The sequence below is a fragment of the Falco biarmicus genome, chromosome 10, assembly GCF_023638135.1.
Source record: "Falco biarmicus isolate bFalBia1 chromosome 10, bFalBia1.pri, whole genome shotgun sequence".
Lineage (NCBI taxonomy): Eukaryota > Metazoa > Chordata > Aves > Falconiformes > Falconidae > Falco > Falco biarmicus.
The window spans coordinates 16,078,786-16,103,193 of record NC_079297.1 but is presented as its reverse complement, the minus strand read 5'-3'; the positions used below and the strand labels follow the sequence as shown (position 1 = coordinate 16,103,193).

Here is a 24,408-nt window from a genome sequence, read left to right as displayed (position 1 = left end):
TCTAATAACCTAGTCCTGATTACTAGAAATGCTGTAAAATTGCTGCTGGCAGGTATTAATTGGAATAAGACTTTGGATAGCCAGGCACCTTCTGTGGGTGCTTAGGTCTGGATATAGTGTTTAACTTCAAGCATCCAAGTTTTAAATATTTATCCTTAGCTTTTCCTCTTCTGTAAAATATAAATATCACACAAAGGTTCAGGAGACTTAATTCATTACTGTTTATAAAAATGTTTTCAATTCCCTAGATAAAATATGTCACAGAAGTGCAAAGTATTATTAACAGTAATTGATTGTCATTGTGGGAAAAAGTGACCTGCCCTTACGAAAGATTAATGGATTCTTCAGGTTACTGGTGTGATGGTAATTAACAATGCAAACAGCTGATGAGACCTTACCTTCTCATTTGATTCTTCCACATTCGTAGCTTCCCTCTTCCCAGACTCTGAGTGGGAATGGAGAAGAGTTTCTGGGGAGGTATGGCTACGCAGGGCGAGGGTCTGTTCATTTGCATCCCAGTGCTGCTCTGACACACCAGTTGTGCTCCCAAAATGTTTCTCCATCAACAGCTGCTCCAGGGGGAGGGGTTCAGGGATCCCAGGACCAACCCGAAGGGAACGATGTGTTGCTGTGAGTCATTGATGCTCTCGTCTAGGCTGAGAGGGCGAGGTGGGAGGCTGCCCGTGGTCTCCCCTGCCCTCCACCTGGCTCTCCATTAGGCATTCCCCCTCACCCAGGACATACAGCTGTCTCGTTGTTTTCCCAGATTGCAGAGACCTATGCTTTTCTCCCGAGAGAAGCTGTGACCAGGTTCCTGATGAGTTGCACCGAGTGCCAGAAGAGGATGCATTTCAACTCCAACGGACTGGAGCCCAAAGGTAAAGACATGAGTTCTGCCAGCAGAGCTGACACAGCATTTCATACCAGCGTGGTAGCACTGGTAGCTGTCAGGATACTGCCCCATCGATGAGATGCTTCTTAACCTAACGATTTTCCTAATGTGTGTTATTTTTCATGCACTTTTATAGCCAAGCTGAAAGAATTGCTTAAATCTGGTTTCTCTGCCACTGTTTTCAGCTTAAAGAGTAGAAGCAGTCTAGCTTTCTTTCCAAGCTTCCCCAGTGCAACCATACAAAGCATGGGTCAAAAATACTACAGATATGTCTGCAACCAACCCATAATTGTGTGTGGGTGGAAGCTTCAGTTTCTGAAAAAAAGTGACCTAAAGTTTTTCCTTTAAACTATTAATTTTGTAATGAAAGACACTGGATATATCTGAATAACTCAAGTTTCTGATAAAGGAGTAATTTGCAATAATTAATGGATATGCTTATCGTGATCCTATGTTTGATAGCAGAAAGTGTTTTGGTAATCAAAGTTATATTATGCCTATGTATACAACCAATTAGCGTGGCCATTGTGGTGATTGGCTCATTACGGTTCTTTTGTAAACGGAATCAACCAGCAGCTCCTAGGCCTAAAAGATATGAGCAGTGCATAGGGTGGGACCACGTTTCCTTCCAGAGTGAATGGTTAAGGCTGATGTTTGTGTGTTGTTTTCTGAATTACAAACTTGTTTTCATGATCAAATGCAAAGCATCAAACTGACTCTGAGAGGCTTCACCCAACAGAATTGCTTCTTTAAAAAAATTGCTACTTTAAAAAAAGTAAGCTGCAGAGAGTTAGACTATTTCAGAACTATTAAAGCAAACAGGCTCATTTGGCAGCTCTTATCAAGCAGAGGAGCAGAATTAAATGAACAAAGGACCCAACAATAGAAAATTTCTAGTATTAAATATCGATTTCCAACTGTTTACTGCTAGGAGCAGAGCTAAGGACCACCCAGAGGTTCCGTTTAAGTGGATTATGTGTGCCAGCTATCCAAAGCTAGTGACTGAAATGCTTTGTACCTGTTATATTTTTTTAGAAACTCTCCCAAATAATCCTATGTGACATTTATTAGCCTAAGCTCTATTACTGCAGCACTTCCCACTCTGCCGGCTAAGGGCCCGATCCCACTTTCCAATTAGGTCAAGGGAAGTTTTGGCCTTTGGCCTCACTGGAGGCAAACCTGACCTTTACACTGATTGTGCTGCATCCATCATGGGTGACATTCCAAGTACTGCAGCTGCAGCAGTTAGCTCAGTGGATGGGAAGGACAATGGGATGAGTCAGGCCAACAAGGTTGTTGCCTGTTGGCTTGACCCAAACCAGGACACTTTACTACATACTTGGCTCTAGCCGAGCAGTCAGCCCCGGAGCTCAGGATCCCTTCTCAGAAGGCAACTGATGAAAATGCTCATTGTTCCTTCAGGGGCTCTCTCCTGCCCACCCACCATCCCCACTTCTCCCGTGCCTCTCCCAGTGGCACAGCACTGATCTGGGCTCAGAAGGAGCTCAGAGAACACCAGGTACTGAGTATCCTTCCCAAAGCAGTCCCAGCTGTGGAAACCATCATCAGGGCTGAGATCTGGCTGTCCTGAGCAAATTCATAAATGAATATAAATTATCAGTTATTTACATAAAGCTTTCCCCCTTAGCAGATCTTTTAAAAATAAACAGGAGAACGGGATCCCACACATAAAAGGTCCTGCTTCTCACCCACCAGGAATGGAAGAAGTGCCTTTCTGCTCTGAGTAGTGCCTAAATAGTGGCTAAGTACCTGTGAAAATGCTCAGAGTAGATTAGATAAGGTAACCCTTACTGGGGAAGAGTGCCTGATTTCACTGCTGCATATTCAGATATTTATTGGGACCAAATTGCCTTGGGGTCATAGAAGAATTACCTAGGTGTGTGCATGTACATACACACGTACAAGCATATGTAGATACAGTTTAATGCAGTAAGATGAAAAAATTTGAGTCATTCCCATCCTTTCCTGCTTCTCTTGTCCATTAAATGAGTCTCAACACATTTCATTTGCGATCACAAAAATCCCTAATTAAATATATTTGACATCAAACCCTGCAGGGCACCCACATAGTTCTTAAAATCAAATTGTCTTGCTCATGGGAAACTTTTAACATCACTGGACTTCACTGTGATCTCTTTACACTGTCAAGCGTGGAATTAGGATTGAAACCATTTTACTTTAAACCATTCTGCCTATTCCGTCTGTGTGTCCAACTACTGGGGCATGTGATATAGATAATTTTTTTGCAAAATGAGCTAAAGGATTCCAGGAGCCCCCTCTGGTGACGTAGGCTATGAGAATTGTTCCCATGGAGTGCCCCAGGCTTTTTAAAACAAAGAGTTTTTTTCTTTTAAAACAAAAAAGGTTTCAGTTTCTTGGGCTCAAGCTCTTATCTGTTGCAGTTGCACAAGTTCACAGTAAATTTGTGGCTGCTAATGGGATTATTCCAGATTTACATCAGGATGGTTTTAGGCAGAATCTAAGCACCAAAGATCATCTACCTCCCTCCCCATCTGAGGATGCTGAGCTGCTTCTGTTGAGCCTCTTTCATTTCTGCATCACTGAACTATTAAGTGGGGGATGCCAGGAAAGCAACATATCATCCTCAGGTCTGAAAGACTCACCTCATCCACTCCTGTGCTTCAAGGAAGGAGCAGCTCTGTCTTTGTTACTCTTAGCAAATGCTCTCCTAAACTCTTCTTAATATCGATGACCTTAGCCAGCCTGGATAGGTGGCAGGTTTTTTTCTGGGAGCTGTTTTCCCTTTTGCTGCAGAACCAGACTGCAAGAAGCACCCCTTGCTCTGTGATTTTTAACATCTTTTCACCACAAAGGAACATCCTTGCACATTAGAATAATGGGTTATTTTGGGTGCTTAGTATATAGAGACATAGAAATGCTCTTAATTAATCTGTAGGTTGAAGCATGACAGAGATCACTAACATAACACCGTGACAAAAGAAGGGAGAAATTAGTTTACAAGGCTCCTAAAAACATTTGCACCTTCATATTTGAGTGAGCCAATGGCCTGGGTAGCTCTTGGCCACCCTTTCCTGCATCCACAGGCAGGAGGGCTTCAGCTGCCCAGGGATGAGTAAGACGGACCTGGGAAAAAAGCATTGTATTTCCATGGACTCAGCATCTTGATACAGAAGTTTTGCAAAAAACTGTGAGCTTTAAGTCATTTACAGACCCTTTTTGGGTCAGGTCATTTCTTAATCAGGCATGATCTGCTATTTCCGGAGGTGTGAAGTATCTGCTGAGTTTCACTGGGATTTTTTGATATTCAGCATTTCTGAAAAGCAGGCCCATTACGTTTGGGTTGATGGGTTTTCTAAGGTGCTGTAAAACATTTTGTGAAGGCTCTTTTTCAAGGGGCTGTCAGAGGTGCCTGTGAAACCAGTGACCCCAGAAAATGCAAGCCAGCCAGGGAGATTCAGAGGCAGGAATGAAAACCTCCCACTATTGGTTCACCTTCAGCTCCTGGAAATCTTTCTTCCCCATCCGTTGTTGCTTAAGCTTCCTTTCCAGTGGGCACCACACATCCCTTCAGAATGGGCTGGGAGACTGGATTAATTCACCACACTTGCATCTGCCTGTACTGAAGGCAAAGAAATCTTCCTTTTAGCCAGCAGCCATGCCAGTGGGAAACGCCAGCTTCCCTGTTGAACGAGCCCATTGCATGAGCTTGTAAATTCAGTGTTAGAATAGACAGTTCTAGCAGTCTTCTTGTCCGAGAGCTCACAAGCTCCACAGTAGTGATGGCAGAGCTGACAAATCTTTGAGAATTCAGAAAAAGCATGAGCATTTGCTTTATGGGGTCTTTTCTGGACTGGCTAGACAAAATGATCTGCAGGAGCGGTCTGAATCTAGAGTGATCTCTAGAGCTCGTTATGACGCAGCCAGAGGAACCAACAGGAACAATTTAAGTTAAAGACCTTTAAAATTAAGTTTCTGTTTTAATGAGGGTGTTAAAAATAATCTTCATCACCAGATAGAGATACTTAATAAGTTGCCTTAATGTTAACTCCTACCTGAGGGAATCCCAGCAAAATTGGCAAGACTTTGCAATACTAAAGCAAGCTGTAAATATGTTCTTGTTCATCAACCTCTGCATAAATCCCATTTGCATGGAAGTGCTTCTGAGGCATCAGCAAGACTCGGTTTCATCCTCTGTGCCATTCTAGTTTGGTAGACTGAAAAATTACATGTTATGTGTAGTCTTTTCTGCAGGTGACAGCAATGCTTTTTTTTTTTTTTTTTTCCCCAAAACAACATCTGTTCTGTAATTATGTTCTTGGTGGGGTCGTGTTCTTATAGGAACCTTAGCTCAGCGGGCACCAGCTCTCACTAGGGATTTGAAGTGCTTCCAAATACATATGTTTAACGATTATGAGAACACATCATAGGTTTGTGCTTCCACATCCCTGTATCTAAATAAAGTTTTTCCTCTGATCTTCAGAGAGCGAACCACCTTCCTCTTTGGTTTCTGGGATCATTGACTACAACATGCCCCTCACCTCTACTTATCTGAAGCAAATGAAGCTGCGGGTAATGAATTCACAGGAACAGGTGAGTGGCGCTCCGGGCACAGGGCAGTGTGAGGTGCATAGCAGGTTTCTGCCCGTGCTGAAGGGGTGAAGGGAGTAACGGGTGCTTGGCACATCGATTTTTGGAGGATGCTTTTGGAAATGGCCAGTTTGTCCCAGGCAGGCGGGGCTCTGACTGAGTACCGTGAGGGTTGGTGCATGGGAGCTGGGAGAGCAGTGCGCCTCTGGTCTTCTGGCTCAGAGAAAGCAAACATGCCTACTTCAGAGTTGTGTCAGTGGAGAGGAGCAGAGATGGAGTTGATGCAGTTAATGCTTATAACAGTCTGCTCCTTCTTTAGATGTACAATTCTTCCAAAAAATAGTCTTAAGAACAAATATGGCAAATAGGAATTTGTTTCTTTAACTCCTCCTAATTGCCTTGGAGCTTTAGCTGGTGGGGTCTGAAACCCAGACCTGTCTTCGGTTGCTCTGGTGCTCTGTTAAACTGACTGGCAACTTGAAGAAGTTCAAATGCAGCCACTCCACCGTCACATCAAAGTAGGAGAAGGCTCAGTTGTTTGGTGACAGTGCTACGCCACTGGATTTTGATTCAGGAATGGATGGGGCAGACTGCCACAGGATTATACCCAGGCTGTGCAATTTTCTGAAGTTCTGCAGCTGCAGAATTAGCTATGGGAACCTCTGTGCACCATGGAAACAGTCTATAAAAAGAAAGGTATGTTTTACTTGCTCCCCACAATCTGCACTGGAAGCCAGTGCTGGATTTTCTTTCCGGCACACTGAAACCTGAATCTGATCTTGTACATTACTGCCAGCTGCAAGAAGTGAAAGAGTTTGCATCATGCAGTGGTGGAAAACATTGCTGAGAGCTTGAACTGTGAAGTCGTGCCCAATGGGTATTTTCATCTAGTGGCACCACAAGGGGACATTGGTTAGAGCATCCATTGCCGGGGTGTAAAATGCCAGATGTGGGTTTGCTGTCAGGAGCTGGAGAGGTACCGAGCTCCTCTGTCACTTCAGCAGTGAAACCTTCTTGCTGGAGGACAAAATGGCACCTGACAGGAAGCACTTCTGTTTGTTGCAGCTTTTTTCCTTTGCGAATGTTGGACACTTGAGTGGGTTTAAGGTTTTGTTTGCAGTAGGTTATCTTGCAGCTTTTGAAATGTGAAAGGCTGCAATATGCGAGGTCCTGCGCTCGAGCTGGGTCGGGCAGTAGAACTATGGACAGCTCCGGGTGGCTAGGCTGGGCTAAACTGGGCTGAGCTGGGCAGGGCTGGGCTGGGCTGAGGTGGGCTGGGCTGGGGACGTGGAGTGGATGGATGCGTCACTTTGTGTCTTCTGATGGCTGCCGCAGGACCACTTTCGGATAAATAGGATTGAAAGCTGGCATATTCCAACCACCTTTGGCTTCTGCAAAGTGTTTGCTGGGTCTCGGTGCAGCTCCTAGCAGAGAGATATTGGGGTTGCAGACCCTGCTGTTGTCTGTACTGTTGGCTACCAACCTGTTCTTCACCAAGGTGAAGGGCTCAGTGGGCCATGAAGGCTGACTGTGCTTTTCAGCATTCTAGGCAGTTCTTTTAAGTTTGGTGTATACGAAAGGACCGTCTGAGAGGTTTGTTTAGTTACCGTTCATGCATTTTCTACCAATTCTTCTTGGCTCCAAAGCTCTGTGCAAGAGAAGTGCATTATGAAGCTTCATTAAACTACTGTACCCGGTTTATACAGGTAGAAAACATGCAGTTTGATCTTATTTCCATAATAAAAAAACACCCCAGAAGCTGGCAGGCTTTAGTACTGAATCTTGAGTTTTGAAGCATGCCTAGGTATGCTTGTTTTGACAACTTTGGTTGGTAATTTAGTGATTTGAGTTTATACCCTGAATTTTGGTGCAGCAGTTTGCACTGGAGCTATCACTAGATAGATGTAACATGAATAATCTTGAAGCTCACTAGGATTGGAATAGAAGCATATGTCATACAGGAACAAAAAAGGGACCAGCAGAGGCAACCAGCAGTTGTTGGTTTAGATCATAAATCAAACGGCTTGATGTTATTCTCTGCCTCTAAAGTTTTTCTTTTCCTGAGCTCTCATCAGTATGTTGCAGTGCAGCTTTCTAAGCTTTTCAAGCTGCAGCAGCCAAGGGAAAAACCTATTTGGAAGAAGTAAAATTTGCTGTTCAGTGTGTTGCTGAAACTGGTTTCTGAGAGCAAAATAACAAAAGATCAGTCTTATTGCTCAGACTTCTGACAGATTAAAGCTTTCCATCAGATCTGGAGGTAATGACAGTCTGGAGAGGATACAGGTGGTTGGACATGCTGGAGAAAATCCAGTGGGCTTGGGTGCCATCCGTGCTGAGATACGGGACGCTCCCCAGCTTCCCCTGGGGAAACAAGTGCCACGCTCCTAGGGCAGCTGTGGCTGTACTCGGAGCTGCTCACGCTGAAGTCTATGTGAAGAAAATGTGTGTAATACTATCAATACCAGGCTTCAGTTCCCTCTGCAAAGCATTCCCCTGCTGGTTTTTTCCTTCTTCATACTTTGCACTGGAAACATGACAGTACCATCCTTTTTGCCTGGAGGATCCTGGCAGTCTTTGTGGAACACAGGCTGTGAAACGTGGGCTGCTGCTCTCCCTCTCCCCAGGGAGGGAGCTTTAGGGTTAGGGAGTGCTTGCAGCTGTTGGGGTTCCAGGTGTTTACAAACTGCAAAGTCCTCTAAAGAGGATAGAAATAATTCTGACTTTGCTACAGATGCAAGGCAGGAAGAAAATACAACCTGCTTTTAAAGTTTGCACTACATAAACATGCCCTGCATGGGTTTTGTATATCAATATTTACAAAATTATATTCGTTGCTCTCTAGCACAGCTTTTCTGCCATGCCACCTTACTGCCTTGCACTCACTAACATTTGAGGCTGATAACAGAAATAAATTAAGCAACGCACTTGTGTTAGGCTAGGCTTTTGCCAAAAGCAATTATTTGTATGCAGCAGCACCAGGGAGGAACTTGCTTCACTTGGGGTAACAATGAATGAATTTATGCCAAAGTGGCCTTTTAACTTCATTATTCAGAGAAAAAAAAAGTGTACGTGTAACTGTAATTTATTAGTGCTGCTAAGCACATCAGTATTAAGGCAACAGTGTCTCCAGAAGGAAGCACAGCCAGAAGAACTTTAGAGAAAGCATTTTATCTCTGCTTAGGGACAAAAAGCAGTCAGAAGAGGAGCTCTTTACATAGTTGCTCACAAAATGAAGAGTTCCTGCAGAATATCCTTTGGTATATTTCTCAGAGTCAGTACATTTATTTTGGCATGATGGAAAACAACTGTGACCCATGTTGCTTAAATTGGGTTCACTAGAACATGCAGAAGCTTCTGGGGTGTGAGTCTTCCTTCATTCCCATTTTATATCAATTCTCACATGTGTGAGATAAATTGGGACCCTTACTCTTGCCACAGAGTGCTGAATTAGCCATGTTTCAGGGTATCTACTGAGGCATTAAAGCATCTCTGAACTTCTGACCTTCCCAATCTAGCAGCAAAAAGGAATGAAAAGAAGATATTTGATGTTTATCTATAATGATCCTTCCACCTTATTTTCAAACGCTAAATATTAGGATTTTTAAATGGTTGGTTCCTCGAGTTTATTGCAGTCATTTTCTGTCTTACTTAAACTCAGCTTTAGATTTATTTTTCATTCCACACTGTCGGGCATGATTTCCACTGGTGGCTGGTGGAATATAGAGATTCTAAGAGAACAAATCCTAGTACTGAAATGCCAGGCTCTCTCTGCTCTGGAGATGTTGCTGCTACCTTGGCAGATACAGTCCAGGGCCGAGTAACCAGATTTAAATGATACAGAAATGTTTTGAAAGGTTGCTTCAATGACTGCTGACAGAAGGTCATGCAATCAGTGAATAGCAGGAGCTGCTCTTGGATGAGAAATAACATGAGCATTTTTCTTGTTGCTATGGCTTTGCTACGCTGACTTGTAAGCGTTTGAGAGGGACAGAGCCTTGTCCTGCACTGCCACACACTCCATCCACCCAGTAATTTCCCAGTAAACCTGGAGTGTGTGATGGTGCACGGATGTGAAGCAGTTTACAAAACACAATTTCAGGCAATATTTTAACCCAAACACCACAGTAACCCTGGAAGGGGGGTATGCAGGCGTTCAGATCCCACGGATGTACAAGAAGTTGGCTTCATCTAGTGCTGGTGAGGATCAAGCATCCTCTGCAGGCTTTGGGAGCTCATGGAGCCTCATGACCAGAGGCTGCTTTGCAATGTTAAGTCCTCCTCCTTCCACTCTCCTTTCTCCCTGGTCCCCCTGTTACAGCGCTTGCTCACTTCAGTGTCCCAGAAGGCTCAGGTATTACCAGAACATCTTCCTCTGGCAGCTCGCTTGCTTCCTTCTGCTTCAGATCCATCTCCAGACTAATCCTGGGGGTGCAGAACTGGCACAGGGGAGGCAGCCAAGGCAGGGAGGGGAGCAAGCAGCTGCAGAAGAAGGCACACTAGGTTTTCATTTTCAGTCTGTAAGTTCACTGGTGAGAATTGCAAACGTCTCATTTCATGTAGTCCAGAGACCAGAAACAAATCTGGCAGAGCTGGCAGCTGCTGGGTGAGGTCTGGGACCTGGATTTAGCTGTTGGAGTGCTTAGCGAAGGGATCCCCAAGAAACGCTGTATGTGTTCATCAATGTGCAGAGAAGGCCGAAGCGTGCAGTCAGTATTTAGAAGGAAGTGGGATGATGCGTTTGCATCACATGAGAATGATAAGATACTTCCCAGTCCATTAAAGAGGGTGTTAAACATCTCCAGGAATAAATATCTCTAAATCAACTTGATAACTCCCATTCAAGAGGCTGTTCCTTGGCTTGTGAAGATCTTTGTTTCCTGCTGTTAATTTTTAACACACTTTGGGGCACTAGAGAAGTTCCCTAAATGCACCCTTACACACAGAAGAAAAGGCAATATTGGCCGTACACAGAGTGAGGCATCATGACCATAGCTGTTTGAAATAGATTTAATCAATACGATAAAGGCTTGCCGGTAGGTCTGCGCCAGCAAAGCCTGCTGGTGAGGTTGCTGGCAGAAGTGGGCTTTGCCTGGTAAACTTCAATCCTGCCCTAAATGACAGACTTTGTCCAGGCAAAGCCAAGGAGGCAGGTCCGGCTGTCATAACAGCGTTCTTTACTAGCAAAGATAGTTTAGCAAAACTTTCATCCTTGGCCTTAATGGCTCATGAGATGCAGGAGGTCAGATGATCAAACCATTTAGCCTGGCTTCAAACTCGTGTGAATGGATTGCTTTCAGTGAAGGTCAACTCATTTTTGTTATTGGAATTAACTCTGATGTTCCCAGCTAGTAAAAACTTAGGAGCTTTTCTTTCCTGTTATGTACATCTTTCAGTATTTTTCCCAGCATAGCTGCATTACAGGTGAGCTTTGTGTTTGTTCAATGCAGTGCTCAATGCAAGCAAACAATTTGAGACCCCAGCTTGGGCTGGCTGGGATAAATCCTGCCACTGCTGCTTTCATCTTCAAATGAGATGTGATGCCAAGGCCCTGACTCTGCAGTTTTGGGGGAAAATCACATTCTTTTCTGTAAGAAAGGAGGTGGCATTGCCCAGTTCCAGCGATTCTAGGCGCAATTCATCCTCCTGAGCTGCTCGGCTGTATTTAGTTGCTGCGTGTGACTGGTCTGGTTTGTTTTACTCACTGGTAGCTGTGCACCAGTGGAGAGAAGCTGATCTCTTTCCCACTCTCTGTTTGCTTCCCTGTGTTGTTGTGCAGCTTAACTAAGGTCCTGGGGAAGTGGCTGGGGGTTGTTTAGAAGTTTATCTCACCCTCGGGGGAGCTATGATTGTTGTGCTAGCAGCAGGCTGGGTCGCATCACACAGGAGCAGGACATGGCAGGCAGGTGCGAACCAGGCAGTAGCAGCCTGTGCTCGCAGTGCCTGGGAGGAAGGACGGGTCAGTGGCGCTTGGCTGGGATGTGTGGAGTCCCCTGAGCTGGTGACAGTGACTCCATGGAGCTCAGCCCTGCACAGACGCAGCCATTGGGTCCCGCACAGGCTGGGCCACGCAAAGCCCACGTGGGTTCCCCGCTTGCTTCACAACAAGGCTTTTCTGCACTGGGGTTGATCCATTGTGGGTAATTAGGGCTGATTGCCTTCCACTGTGCACAGTTACCCCCCAGTGCACTTTATCCAGCAGTGTGGTCCAAGTAGCCTACTAAAGCCGAGCTGCTTGAGCCTGTTTCTGGGAACCCTGAATGAGTAGGGCCAAACCCCACACTGTCTGTCTTTAATTCATTCCTTCCAAGTACCTCCCCTATTTGATGAGGAGAGATGCTGCCCATTCCCTGTGCAGCAACCAGCATCAAAGGCATCTGTTCCCAGTAGAACTGGAAACAAAGCTTTGGTTCAGGTCTCATAAAGTGGTGCTAGGAAACATTTCCAAGGGAAAAAGCAAAGACCTGAATCTCAGGGTGACAAAAGCATTTGACATCCATGGAACAGTCTCATGGGTCCAGTTCCATTTGCCCTGTACCTGTGGAAGGCTTTGCACAGTGAGGTTTTCTGCATCGTCTCCCAAGCTCAGGTGCTGACGTGCTATATGTTGACTTTGATCAAGTCACACAAATGGCTGTTTCTTAATTGCCTTCTCCCTTTAAAAAGGGGATAATACCTTAGAGAGACTTCTGAGGTCTCGCTCACTAATAAAGCTCTTCAAGAGCTTGGATGGCATCTACTTTGAGAGCGCGAACTATTATTAATGATTTCCGTTATTATAGAAGATGAAGCTGTGTGGTTCAGCTTTTTAACCTTGAATCGCGTACGTGCTTTTGTTTCCGCTGCTGTTAAACCTGCGCAGGCAGGCTTGCACCTTGCCTGGTTGCACAGGCTCCTAAGATCCACATCGTGAGCTGTGTGCCTGCAAAAGGAGTGCATGTATCTCTGAGGCGTCCATGTTACATGCAAAGGTGGATTCTGAAACTCATGGTATGGCTTGAGAATGGCCAAAAATGGGTTTAGTGGTGGTTCTGTTTATGTTGGCTTGATTCTGATTTGGGTGGCCAAGAGATAAGCTGTGAGGGTCATCTTCAATGTATAACGCAACACAGACTTTCTTGGTGGTGCTGTGGGTTCAGGCTTTGGCAAGAAATGTTAGGGGATATTTGACTGCAATTCACCCGTCGCTTCAGGTACCCATTCCCCGTACTCCAGAGGAAGGCAAATTCCATCCACAGAAAAAACTCCTTTCCTGCTCCTTTACTTGGCAGTGACTGGTGTAGCCATAAAGTACGGAGCTGTATTTCCATTCCATCTCTTGGCCTTGGCTCCTGGGAAAAAAAACCAACCACCTTTTATTCATCCATATGCCAGATGCTAACAACTGCTACTTTTACTAAAGGAGCGACTAAGATGAAATGGGAATGAATACAGCCCTCAGCCCACAACAAATCTGGTCTATAATAACCTTTCCCAAATCTTTACGCTCTGTTTTTTTCCTGACTCTGCTCTGGATGGCAGATCAGTTACAATACAGTGTTGATAAGAGCTGCGCATCCCCCTCGTGCCATGCGACTGGGGCTCTCCTTCGGCAGCTCTTCTGCAGCACTGTGCCTCTTGCCCGTCTTTCCTTCCTGGCTTTGCCTCTGCGAGATTATTTTTTTAATGCTTATTACCCCGTAGGGTTTGGTGGTCACAGAGGACCCGATGCAGGAGGGCCCATTTGTTATTTAACCTACTTTTCAGAGGCACAAGAACATCAAGTGACTCGCACAAGGTCGCCCATGAGTCAGTGACTCCTCTGGCATCGTGGCCAGATCCTGCTGTCCTGCAGTCCCCTGCTCTCACCACTAGATCACCGTGCTCACACTCATCACCACCACAACTATTCAATTAAGCTCCTACAGTGCCTTAAATGCCATTTATTCCTGGGTTTGACAGCAGTCCCGGTATTCTTGTGGAGCCTTGCCTTAGGAAATTACAACAGATGAGGTCAGGGCGCCGTCAGCGATGTCCTTGGAAGCGTCACTGCCTGGTACGTGGGCAGGCTGTGCGGTGCAGGGGCTGTTGCAGCCAGGGCACGGCTCTTCCTAGGACGTGTGGCTCTGGTGGCAGCCGACGGGACCCTGTCTGGGCCAGCACAGCCTGATGGGGAGCCCCTGGTTTTCTGCATGGGCAGATCTGTGTCTGCGTGAAGGGGTTTGCAGGGACCAGATTTAATGAACACGTTGTGAGGACAGAGGGAAGGAAGCAGCTTATAAATAATATATTTGATGTGTATATAATAACAGTAGTACTGGTTTATTGTGGTGTGCATTTTTTTTAACGTGGAATCTCGTAAGGCACTTACCCCTGTTCATGACAACTTGATAAATTATTATTACCAGTTCTATATCTAATTGCCAGTTATTTCCCCCTAGATAATTTAATCCAAAAAATACCCACTGGAAAGGAGCTTGGTGTGCTGTTTCCCAAAGCTTCCCTAGCTATTTCTGGAGGCAGCCCCTCTTCCGCCGGTGAGCTCCACTTCTGCCAGCCTCGTGACCCTGAGTGCTGGCACAAACAATTGCATTTCTGTTGGGCTCATGACCCCACTTGTAACGGCAGTGACCCCCCCTTGGGGTCAGGACCCCTCTCCTGCCCGGGGAAAAGCTCCTGCCCAGCAGCTATTGCTGAACTGCTGTTCCTCCCTTGCTCCCTGTGTGGACACGGCTGCTCGGCACTAAGTTTGCCCATGCGAAATTTAGGTTAATCCATTTCCAAAGTGGATTAACCTAACCCCCACAAAGGCACTTAGTATAAAATAAGTGTCCACATGGTGAGGCAGCACAGAATAGTGACTGTGCTTCAAACCTCGCACCCTGGCTGGTTTGTGTCCTCTGCGAGCTCTCCAAACAGAGGGGCAGGCTGCTCCCAGGGGGACTTGCTCTCCTAAATGGCTTTAAGCTGGTCTAGTTCGAAGCCAAAGGGAGCGCAAGGAGGAAACAAAGCCCAGCAATGGGAAGGGGTTAAAAGCCCGCTCCGCTGAGGTCCACGCAAGTCTCCGGTTCACCTTAAATGGTCAGGATTTTATTTTAGCTTCAGGGAGGAGCAGCAGCCATTGAGCTGGAAGGGAGCAGAGAAGGCCCTGCAGCTGGGGGCTCACAGCCCGCTGCCCTCCCGGCCGGCTGCTTCCTGCGGGAGGCCCCCCAGCCGCTCTCACCCTTCAGCTTCTGGCTCCATGGATCAGCCCCGAAGAGATGGAAATGCAATACTGTGCGATACCCATTTTCACCTCCCACCTCTGGCCTCCTTGGATCTTCCTGAGCCACCCCTCCTCCCTTGCTTTCCCTAGCAGTGAAGTCGTTAACTCGGGAGTAGATAACATCATAATTGGACATCCGCACTAACAAGCCATAAACACCAACGTGGCAGTGGCAGTTCCCATCCTCGGCTCTGGCACCAGCCTACTGCAGGCTCCGCCGCTGAATCTGTTACACTTGGTTTATTTCATAAAAATTTCCTTCGTAACCATTAAACAGCGAGAGACATGAGATGGGCTGGGGAGGGGTGTGCCAAGGTGCTGGCACCCATCGAGGCCATGCTATCCACAGCTGGGCGGGCGGGAGGTCACCGCCCTGCTGCCCTCAGGGCCTTGTCTGGGAGCGGGTACCAGTCCTGGGGGATACCAGGACACCCCACACTGCCCGTGTGGAGCCGGGGTGCAGCATCCCCATCCCTCCCGGGGACCCGGTGGCATGGTGCCCTGAACGGGGCTGTGCTGGGGGCACGGCTGAGCGTGGTGGGCAGCTTTGCTGTCACGGAGCTGGCTTGAAGAGGGGCTGGTTTAACAGCAGCTGAGATCCAGTGTTCAGGCAGAGGCTGCGGCGCTGAGTGCTGCTGCTGCTGGCAGAGCGGGGTCCTCTTCTGCTCCCACGGTGCGAGAGGGAGAATCGTCTGAAACAAAAGGATTCAGCAGAGGCGGCAGCGCGGGGCCTGGGCCCTGCTGCACCCCCGGAGCGCAGGGGAAGGGGGGCTGCGGGGCAACCCCCCCCCCGCACCCCGGGGACCTGCTGCCGGGCTCCCGCAACTTGCACCCCGCGGCACGGCCAAACCCCGGCGCTGCGCGGCCCGGCGCTCCCGGGGCCGGGCTGCAAGGGGTGTCCCCGGGCCGGGCTGCGGCTCACCGTGCCGTGCCGAGCCGAGCCGAGCCGAGCCGGGCGTGTTGCAGCCCCCCGTGCCGTGCCCGGATGGGTGACAGCCCCCCCGGGTCGTGCCGAGCGGAGGATGCCCGAGCGGGTTGCGTCCCCCCCGGCCGTGCCGTACCGATCCGTTCCGTGCCGTACCGAGCCGTGCCTCCGGCCGTGCATTCTCGCGGCTCTCCAGCAGGCGCCCGGCCCTGGACATTGTCTCTTCCTCCGGGAGGAAGGGCCCTCCCCGGCCCTCCACAATGTGCTCTTCCAGGCGCGGCTCCCCGCGCCCCCCGCCGCGCCCGGCCCGGTGCGCCCGCCCCCCGCGGCCCCGCTCCCCTTCCCCCGCCGCCTCCGCCTGCGGCCGGGCCCCGCTCGCCCCCCCTCCGCCTCCCCGGCCCCCCCCCCCCCGGGAGCCGGGAGTGACGCGCTCCGCAGCGCCGGCCCCTCTCCCCGGGCAGCAGCTGGTTGTCAGCCTCTCCGGAGCGCCGCCAGCCCGGGCCCCCTCCCTCCGTCCCTCCGTCCCTCCGCCCCGCGCTCCCAGCCGCGCCGCCGGGCTGGCGCAGGCCGGCAGGCCCCGGGCCCCGCTCCAGGTAGGCACCGGCCCCCCGGGCCCCCGGCCCCCGGCGGCGGCCCCGGGCGGGGGATGTGGGGGGTGGTGGGATGCGCGGGGGCTCCACGCGGTGCTGCGGGGTTGAGGAGGAGGAGGAAGGGGGGGGGCAGTGGCGGGCGGGGCGGGGCGGGGCGGGGGGGCGGCCGCGGGGCCCGGCCCCAACTCCGGGGGGAGCGGCCGTGCCGCCCCGCTGCCCCGGGAAGTTGCGGGGCGGCCGCGGGGCTGGCGGCGGCGGCGGGGGGCGGCTGGCGCGTCCTTCCCCGCGCCCGGCGCGGCTCCCCCTTCCCCGGAAGAGCACAAAAGCGCCGAAGAAAGTGGGAGGAGGCGGCGGCGGGAGCGCTCCGGCCCCATCAATTCCCGGGCACCGGCCCCGCGCCGCCATCGCCGCGCCGCCCGCCCCGGCCCCGGCCCCGGGCGGGGATTGTGCTGGAAATAGCCGCCTCCCTGGAGGTAAAGCCCTACTTACGTGTCAATCCCCGCCGCACGCTGAGCCCCGTGCGCAGCCCCGGGCAGGGCTCCATCGCGGCCGTATTTATTTACCTGCCGGCGGAGGGGCGCGGGGGGCGGGACGGGGACCCGGGGACGTTCGCCCGGTTGCCAGCGCCTGGCAGCTGCGGGGAGACACGCGTGGGAGCCACGTTCCCTCCGGGGGGAAACGGCGGGTCCCGCGGCCGCCGGGGGCGGGGGGACCCCCGGCTGCTCCGCTCAGCCCGCGGTGCTGCACCCTCCCCCAAAAGCCGGGCACTCCGGGCCGGCGCCCCCCGGCCCCCGCGTCCCAGTGCTGGTGGCGGGGCAGAGCGCCTCTTCGCACCGCGCGGCACCGTCCCCGCCTCGCCTGCAGCCGCCTGCCCGGCCGGGAGCAAGTTCAGGTGCTGGGGGGGCGGCGGGGGGGGGTACGGCCGGGCGAGCCGGGGCCGGGGCCAGGGCCGGGCCACCCCAGTGCCCCCTCCCCGGGCCGGCGGCCCCGCGTTCAGCACCTCCGAGCTGAACAGCAGGAGCGCGGGCAGCGCTGCGGGCAGGGGCTGCGGGGCCGCCTCCCGCACCCGCCCGGCACCGCTTCGGGAGCGCTCCGGGGAGCTTCCCAGAAGGAGAGCCCTTAGGGAAGGGGAGGAGGTGATGATCTTCCCTTTCTCTTCCATTTGCCGTTCGCCTTTGAAATGAACTCTTTTGCCCGTTTTGGGGGAACTAGCAAAATACACGTTTTTGCCACGTCCCGTAGAAATCAACAGAAATTGCAGTAAATAAGGATGTAAGTGACCTGACAAAGAGCGCTGGGGATGTTCTGTTTGGTGTGTGAATTGCACACACGAGTAGGCAGCACAGTCACAGCCTGCTGCCACCACAGCCAGTGTACACCCTTGTGCTTTAAGGCTTCTTGGGCTCTTTGAAGCAATGACCACCACAGTATTTGTGGCTGCAGTATCAATCTTTGACCTGGAGTGTTTTATCTTCCATTAGTAAGCCTTCCTCTGCGCTGAACTGGTTAAGTTAGGGTCAAATCTGGTTCAATACCTTCTTGGCATGCTCAGAGGGCTGGGTTTAAACAGTGGCTGAGACGGAGATGAGGCTGCCTTCCTGAGAGCTCGTCCCCAAGTGCCGCTGCTGCGGGTCACGGTGGGAGGTGCTCTGCCCTGGCCAGGTTTGGCAGGGCTGGGGGCTGCCTGTGCCGGGCAGGTTGCGGCTGGCACGGTGGTGGAGCGGCTCCGGGGGCTGGCAGTCAAGCGTTGCCTTTTGTTGACTCTAAAAACACGGCTGCTTCTGGTGGGAAACTGAGTGTGGCTGTGTGCTGGGGAGATTGCGCGGCACACAGCCTCGGTTCCTGCTCCGCGGAAGGAAATCCCATCGGGATAGTAGGCTGTGGCGTGAAAGGACGCTTTTTAAAATAAAAGGACTCAAAGAGAGAAAAATAAACCATCCTGAGACTTGGAGCCTGGAATATTAAGCGTGAGGCACAGCATGTAAATGACTGGAGAGAGACTTGCAAGGCAGTCCCCAAGAAACTGAGCCTGGCTGTAAAATAAGCAGGTTACTGATAGCCTTGCATATATTTACGAGGTACGGTTATAAGAGTAGCTTCCCCCGCTGCCCTGTTCCAGCCCGCGCTATGGGAGGTTGTTCTCCAGGAAGGAGAGTCACTGGTGGAGAAACCTTGTCTAGCAATTAAAGCCTTGCAGCCTGGAGGTCTTGACTGTGTTCCTAGATCTGCCAGTGACTTGCTGTGTTCTTGGAGCAGCCAGAGCGGCTGTCAGTACCCGGGGTTTCCAGCTCTATAATAGGAAGAATACTTTTTCTAACTCGGAGGGAAGTTGAGAGGCTCAGCGGACGCGTGCACACGCGGTGCTCGAAGATTGGTGAATGGAAAGTGGGACAGAAACGCGGAGCGTGAGTCCTGCACATGTGAGTGTCTGCCTTTGCCGGTTAGAAAGTACTGGCTGCGAGTGTCTGCAGAGCAGCTGTGAATGTTGGACTGTAGATAAGGAGAGGAGCAAGGATGTTGTTTTCCAAACCCTGCGCGGTGCTGGGAGCCATGCTCCGATGTTTGGGTGTGGCCTGTGAATGCACCAGCAGGATCCGACTTCCCCTTGCAGAAGAGGAGCTGCACGCACGTTGCCTGACCCTTGATCGCTCAATCCCTTGAACAAAGCGATGGGACTTTACTGCGGGGTGAGGAGATCTCTCCGGAGAGCTGGGAAAGGCAGGAAGGAGCAGGGTGGCAGCAGTGGTGCTGGGGTTCGGGGTTCAGCTCTGGGCTGGCTGGTTGGGGCAGCCACTGTCACTTCCATCTGTCCCATCAGTGGCATGGAACTGGGGAAAAGGCGGCCGGTCCTGAGACAGGCGCTGGTAATGGATTGCGCTCTGTTTTCTAATGAAAGTTTCATTTGAAGTTTGTTTACAGGAAAGAAGAAATTAGCAGAGAGAATTCTCCTGAGAACCCAGAGAGGAAAAAGAATGAGCTGCCTGACTTGCAAGCCAAAAGAGCGTGGAAGGGTAGATTAGATTTACCGTATTGCTCCGAGTCGTAGCTGTTGCTACTGTTGAGAAACGCTTCCTTGTTTGGCTGGATGGTGGAGCCAGCTTCAATGCTCAGCCTTCAGCCAGGTTATTGGCGTCTGGGGTAAACTCAGAGCTGCCCACCCAGCCAGAAAGTTTGATCCTGCTCTGGTGTCCTATGTTTTGATGCTGGGACATGTGCTGTGCTGCTCTCCCTCCACTCCAGCCACCTGAAATGGAGCTGCTCCTGGGCCGTGCCTGGGCAGCCGGTGCTCTGGGCATTGCTGCCAGGGCCTCCTGTCCTTGGGATTATTCCCGACGTGAGGGTGGCAGTGCCAGCAGTTGCCACTGGCACTAACATGCAGCAGTCAGGGAGGTCACAACGCTCAGCCTTTGGTCTCGGAGGGTTGTCCTGAGGAGGGAGCTTGCTGGTGACCTCTGGTGTCCCAGTGAGCAGCAAGGGATGCAGCTGAGTGGCAGTGGAGGATGCCAGAGCCACAGTGATGGGGATGACCAGAGCCGCGCTCAAGGTCAAGGCCTTTCTCTTGCTTTAGGGAAGAGGCACAAAGGTGTGAGGAGCTCCTGGGGCATCAGACGCTCTCTCAGCAATTGTCGCTGCCAGCTCTGGCTGTTCTCCGCTGCCGTTCACCTGCTGCCACCTGCATGGTTGGCTTTGCATTCCCTTGGGGTGGGCTGTGCTGTGGGAGCTGTGCGCTGCCGGGAAGTTGTCCTGTTGGTGTTTTGGCCAAGGGTGTTAGTGCTGGAAAGCAGAAAACTGGCTGGAAAGCAAGGGGTGACACTGGAGACGGAACAGGGCTGCCTGGCAGGGTCCCACAGCAGCAACCTCCTCTTTCTGCTGGTGGCTGGATCCTGGACAGGTGAACGTGCGACGGCCTTGTTTGACTTGAGTCATTTATAGCTTATCAGTTTCTGGTTTGATAGTCAGAGTATTTCTAATAATAGGCAAATGCTGCTGCACCTCGAGAGAATTGTATGCATTTATGAAGCACTTTACATAGCATGTGCATGCGAGGCATCCTTCATGTCACTGCTTTTCCACCATGCGTGAGTACATGGAGGGCATGATGCCTTCCAGGTTGTGGTTTGCGTGCTGAGGCTGGGTGTTCGCTGCAGCTGAGCCCCGCAGATCCCATGCCTGAGCCAGATGCTTTCCGAAAACATCGTGGGTTGTTCCCAGGGTTCCTCCTCCTCACTGGACAGGTGAGAGACTGTCAGCAGCAAGGACCTTGGCATTTGTGTTTGTCTCTTAAGCTCTGACAGTAATCTTGAGTAAGCCTTGTGAAGAAGGCCAGATATTAGGGTGGCTGCCTCCCTGCAAATGCTTACAATAAAGAGACTATTTATAGTTTGTAACAGGGAGACCTTTGCAGTTCTGTTCCTGTGTGTACAAGATGGAGTTTCTGGAGAGGCAGGATTGCTTTGTGGCTGGCATAGCAGCAGTGCTGTGCTGAGCCGAGCTGGGGGACGCCATGCCTCCCCCCTGCCTCCCACCTCTCCAGCTCTGCTTGACTTGGGCATGGGGGGGTGGTGCTGCGTGAGGGCACCTGGCTGGCAGTGTCGGGGGCCTGGGGGTCAGGGCATCCCCGTTCTGTTGGCAGGGTGGCAGGCATGCTGAGCCCTGTCCTTCTGTTGGTGCGTGCGGGGTTTCACAAGCTGTAAATTCCAGGAAACTCCCCGGGAGGCACATCGAGGGAGTGGGCTGGGGGCGGGCACAAGCCCTGAGCCAGCAGATGTGTCTGTAGGGACGAGGAGATGGGAGGAAAAGCACAAACCTGTCTTTAAAGACATTTGTTTGTTCACAATAAAAACTGTCAGCCAGCAGCGGCCAGACAGGGTAGTTTTTATGAGGCGCAGGCATAGGTTGGAGGGGCGCTTGCCAATTGCTTCTTACACGGAAAGGGAGCGGGGATTGTATTTTATCCCAGGACCAAGGGAGGAAAAAAAAAATCAGAGCAGAGAGTTTACAAGCCTTTGAAATGTTTCAATCAAAGGAAGGCACAGTTGAAAGCAGTTCTGGAAACATTTTTGGTGTTCCCCTGCACCCCAGGGCTCTGGACGCGGTCTCTGCCCGTTGCTTTGGGAGGGGAGCGGGGAGAGGAAGGCAGATAAAGGGATCACCAGCAGGACCGTGTTCATATGGGAACACGTATCTGCTTCCTCCCAAGCTGCATGTTCGGAGAGTTCAGCCCAGGGAGGTCCCGCAGCCCCTCCTCTCATTGAGGATCTCAGTGCTGCCTTTATGATGATGGTTTTGAAATCCTGTGGCTGACCTTTCCGGCGCTGGAAGCAATCCAAGGGCTGTGTCTTGAAGTACTGTAAAGGTTAGCGAGAAGGGAGAGAGAGGGAGAGAGAAAATGTCCTTTCAGCTGCAGGAGTGGGAGAGAGGAATGTCATCTATGCCGTCAGGGAGCAGGCGGCTGGCCGGGCTCCCCAGCGTGAGCTAGGGTGTCCTTGTCTCGCTGGGGACCTCACTCCCCCAGCCGCTTCCCAAGGTGTGTGTTGTCATTTTTGATAAGGGTGCAGAGGTGATATCCCTTCGGAGAGCGCTGGAGGAGCAGTCCCTCGGGGCTGCGCTGCAGGAGCCTGCTCTGCAGCCTCTGGCAGTGCAGGTCTGTGGGGACCGTGCCGCTATCCAGACCTGCCCCACCGGCCACTCCCTGCCGGTGCCGGGGTCCTCCGGTGATTCCGGTTGCAGCAGATGATGTGATCTCAAAAAAAATAAGTCCGAGATGTTTTATGGAGCTGTTTCAATGGAGTTGCACCCGTCCTCCACTCCCACACGCCGCTGCCTCGCCAGAAACACTCTGGGGTGGATGGAGATTAAAGGGTAAACTCCAGGACTCAGCCATCCGCTCCTACAGGATGCGAGCTCTTTCTAATTGTCCTCAATTAGAGACAGTGCCATTGCTCAGGCACGTCTTCAGGCAGGAAGCAGAGCCCCGTCCTAGCCCGGTGGAGGCAAAGGGAAGGGCTGCTTGCCTGGCCTTGGGGAGCGCCGAGGGGCCAGCGGGTGTTCTCCGTTCTCTGGGCTGAGCTGCTGACTGAATTGTTTTTAGGAAGGAGTTCGGTGAGGAGGTGTTAAAGGCAGAGAAAGGAGGCAAGAAAAGAGCTCAGCCAATTAACTCTTTCCTGCTTGCCTCCAGGATGAGACATCGGTGAGCAGCGAGGACTTTGATATGAATGACTCCACATGGATCTCAGCTGACCAGCACCTGAACTCCAGCCTGAGCCCCAGCCAGGACGAGAGCATGCGCAGCCCGCCAGAACCTGCACGGCCACGAGGATGGTGAGTGCCCCAGCAGGCAGGAAGTGCTCTGCGCCTTTGCCACAGGATGTTTTTGTGACTTATTAAACATTAACCAGTCCTTTCTGATCAGGTGTCCCACCTGTAGGATGGATTTCATGTCAGCACAGGCTTTGAAGCAGCGCTGACTCCTAGTCCTTCCTATTTAGCCTCTGGGCTCCTGCTCAGCCAGGGCCCTCTCCAACCTGGCGCTGATGGTCCCTTGTGCGGACCCTGGCTCCCAGCTTCTCCAGAAAGAGGTCACCAAATCCTCTCCTAAGGCATCAGGTTGTAGTTCCCGGGGTGAGACAAGGAGAGCCCCATTAGTCCTGAGCCGTGTGCTGCGTGCTGCCCCACTGCAGGAAGGATGCCAGGGCTTCGCAGTACGGGTCACAGCTTTTCATGCTTGGAAAGTTGCGCCTTAGGCAGCGTCTTGGGCCCCCCAGGCAAGGAATCTGTAATCTGCACTATCTGAGTGCAGGGTGGATGTGAGTGTCTCCTCAGTCGGGGCAGGAGGTTGGAAGAGGCTGAAGGTGGCATACATGGGTTGGCTGGGAGGAAGTGTTTGGTGAAGAGAGGTGGTGTGTTACTTCTGTGAAACATGCTAGTTTAAAATAAAAGAGCAAGTAAATAAGTGGTAGAAGTACAAGTTCGGGTCAGAGTTCATCTCCGTGATGCTTGGAAGGATTCGGTGGTTGGACTGTTACTGGCTTTTGCTCAGGAGGTTGAAACCCTCATTGTCCCCAGCCCGGCTGCTGCTAGGAGAGCGGGAAGGGAGTGGAGGAGTTGAGGGACAACCCAGGCTGGGTTGGTGCTGCTTTAAGAAAGGGGACTAGAAAACCACCCCAGAGGAAAGAAAGGGCTTTTGTGCTGGCATGTCTCCTTGGGGTGGCTTTTAGCTGCTTGTGTGGCCAGTGGCAGGAATGGTTGGGACGGCAGGGACAGCAGGGACACGGCTGTCTTCAGTCCGAACACGTTGTGGCACTTCAGTTTCTGTTGCAAACCTACCGTTTTGGGAAATGGCTGGTTTTAGCTAACTAGCACCGACCCTGGAGTCAGGCAGCCTTGATGAGGATGTGAAACCTGCCTGTGCTGCACCATGTCCCTGTCTGACGGGACGGGCAGTGGCACTTCTCCTTGTACAGGGCCCTGCAGTGGGGCTGTGCCAAGGCTGGCTGTGCCCAGGCCCCACAGGGCCCTCCCGTGGGGCAGGAGGAAGGTGTTTCGGTGGTAACACAGGTGGTCTCAGCAGAAGCGTTCGGCTCTTCAGTACCTGGCTGCAGCCTCCACCCTGAGCCAGCGTTGCCTCTCATACTTGTGGCCTGGCCAGGTCTCTCTGCAGCCTCTGAACTCTGCCATTCTCCCATTAGGAAATTCCGGGCTTGTGGCTTATGCCTGTGAATTCCCAGGTCTCATTTGTAATCTAGAATGACATGGTTTTGATCCCTTTGCTGAATAATATTATTCAACAGGACAGTAATTTAGTAAGAACTCGCATATTTAGGCAAATCAAGATGTTCTCACTAAAGCTGAATCCTCTCACTCTCTCTCTCTGCCCTCTTAGGAAATGCCTCCAATTTTTCATGCCCTGTGGTTTTTCTTCAGAAGCAGGTGTCCTCTTTGGGGCCCTTCTTGGCTCTTTAATTTCTTTCGTAAGGTTCAGTGGTGAGCAATAAAGCACAAATAGTCCCTTCCCTTTTGTCAGGAATGCAGGTGTTCCAGGCTGTCCCCGGGGTCAGCAGAAGGCTAAACCAGGTAGACTTTGGCAGGTCAGAAGTGATGGAGTCACAGAACAAGCAAGCCAAGCCCAGGGTTATGAAGGAGACCCATCAAGAAGCAGCCAGGGACTGGG

At 51.4% G+C, this 24,408-nt stretch overlaps 1 protein-coding gene and 1 long non-coding RNA gene across 3 annotated transcripts in view; one reads left to right on the top strand and one right to left on the bottom strand.

The window, feature by feature from the left end:
- The window catches only part of NOL4L (nucleolar protein 4 like), a 61,225-nt gene that overhangs the window by 20,953 nt on the left and 15,864 nt on the right, over positions 1-24,408 (top strand). Inside the window, 4 exon segments of the mRNA XM_056354096.1 lie at positions 767-878; positions 5,376-5,485; positions 22,417-22,533; positions 22,535-22,559. Of these exon segments, the coding sequence (XP_056210071.1) occupies positions 767-878; positions 5,376-5,485; positions 22,417-22,533; positions 22,535-22,559 (364 nt within the window).
- LOC130156030 (uncharacterized) lies at positions 14,527-15,939 on the bottom strand. Of its 2 annotated transcripts, none has more exons than XR_008824297.1 (2): positions 15,805-15,939; positions 14,527-15,415 (listed from the first exon to the last, which is right to left on the bottom strand). It is a non-coding gene; the product is annotated as an uncharacterized LOC130156030 (long non-coding RNA). The 2 variants fall into 2 exon arrangements; XR_008824298.1 differs by having other exon boundaries at positions 15,785-15,925.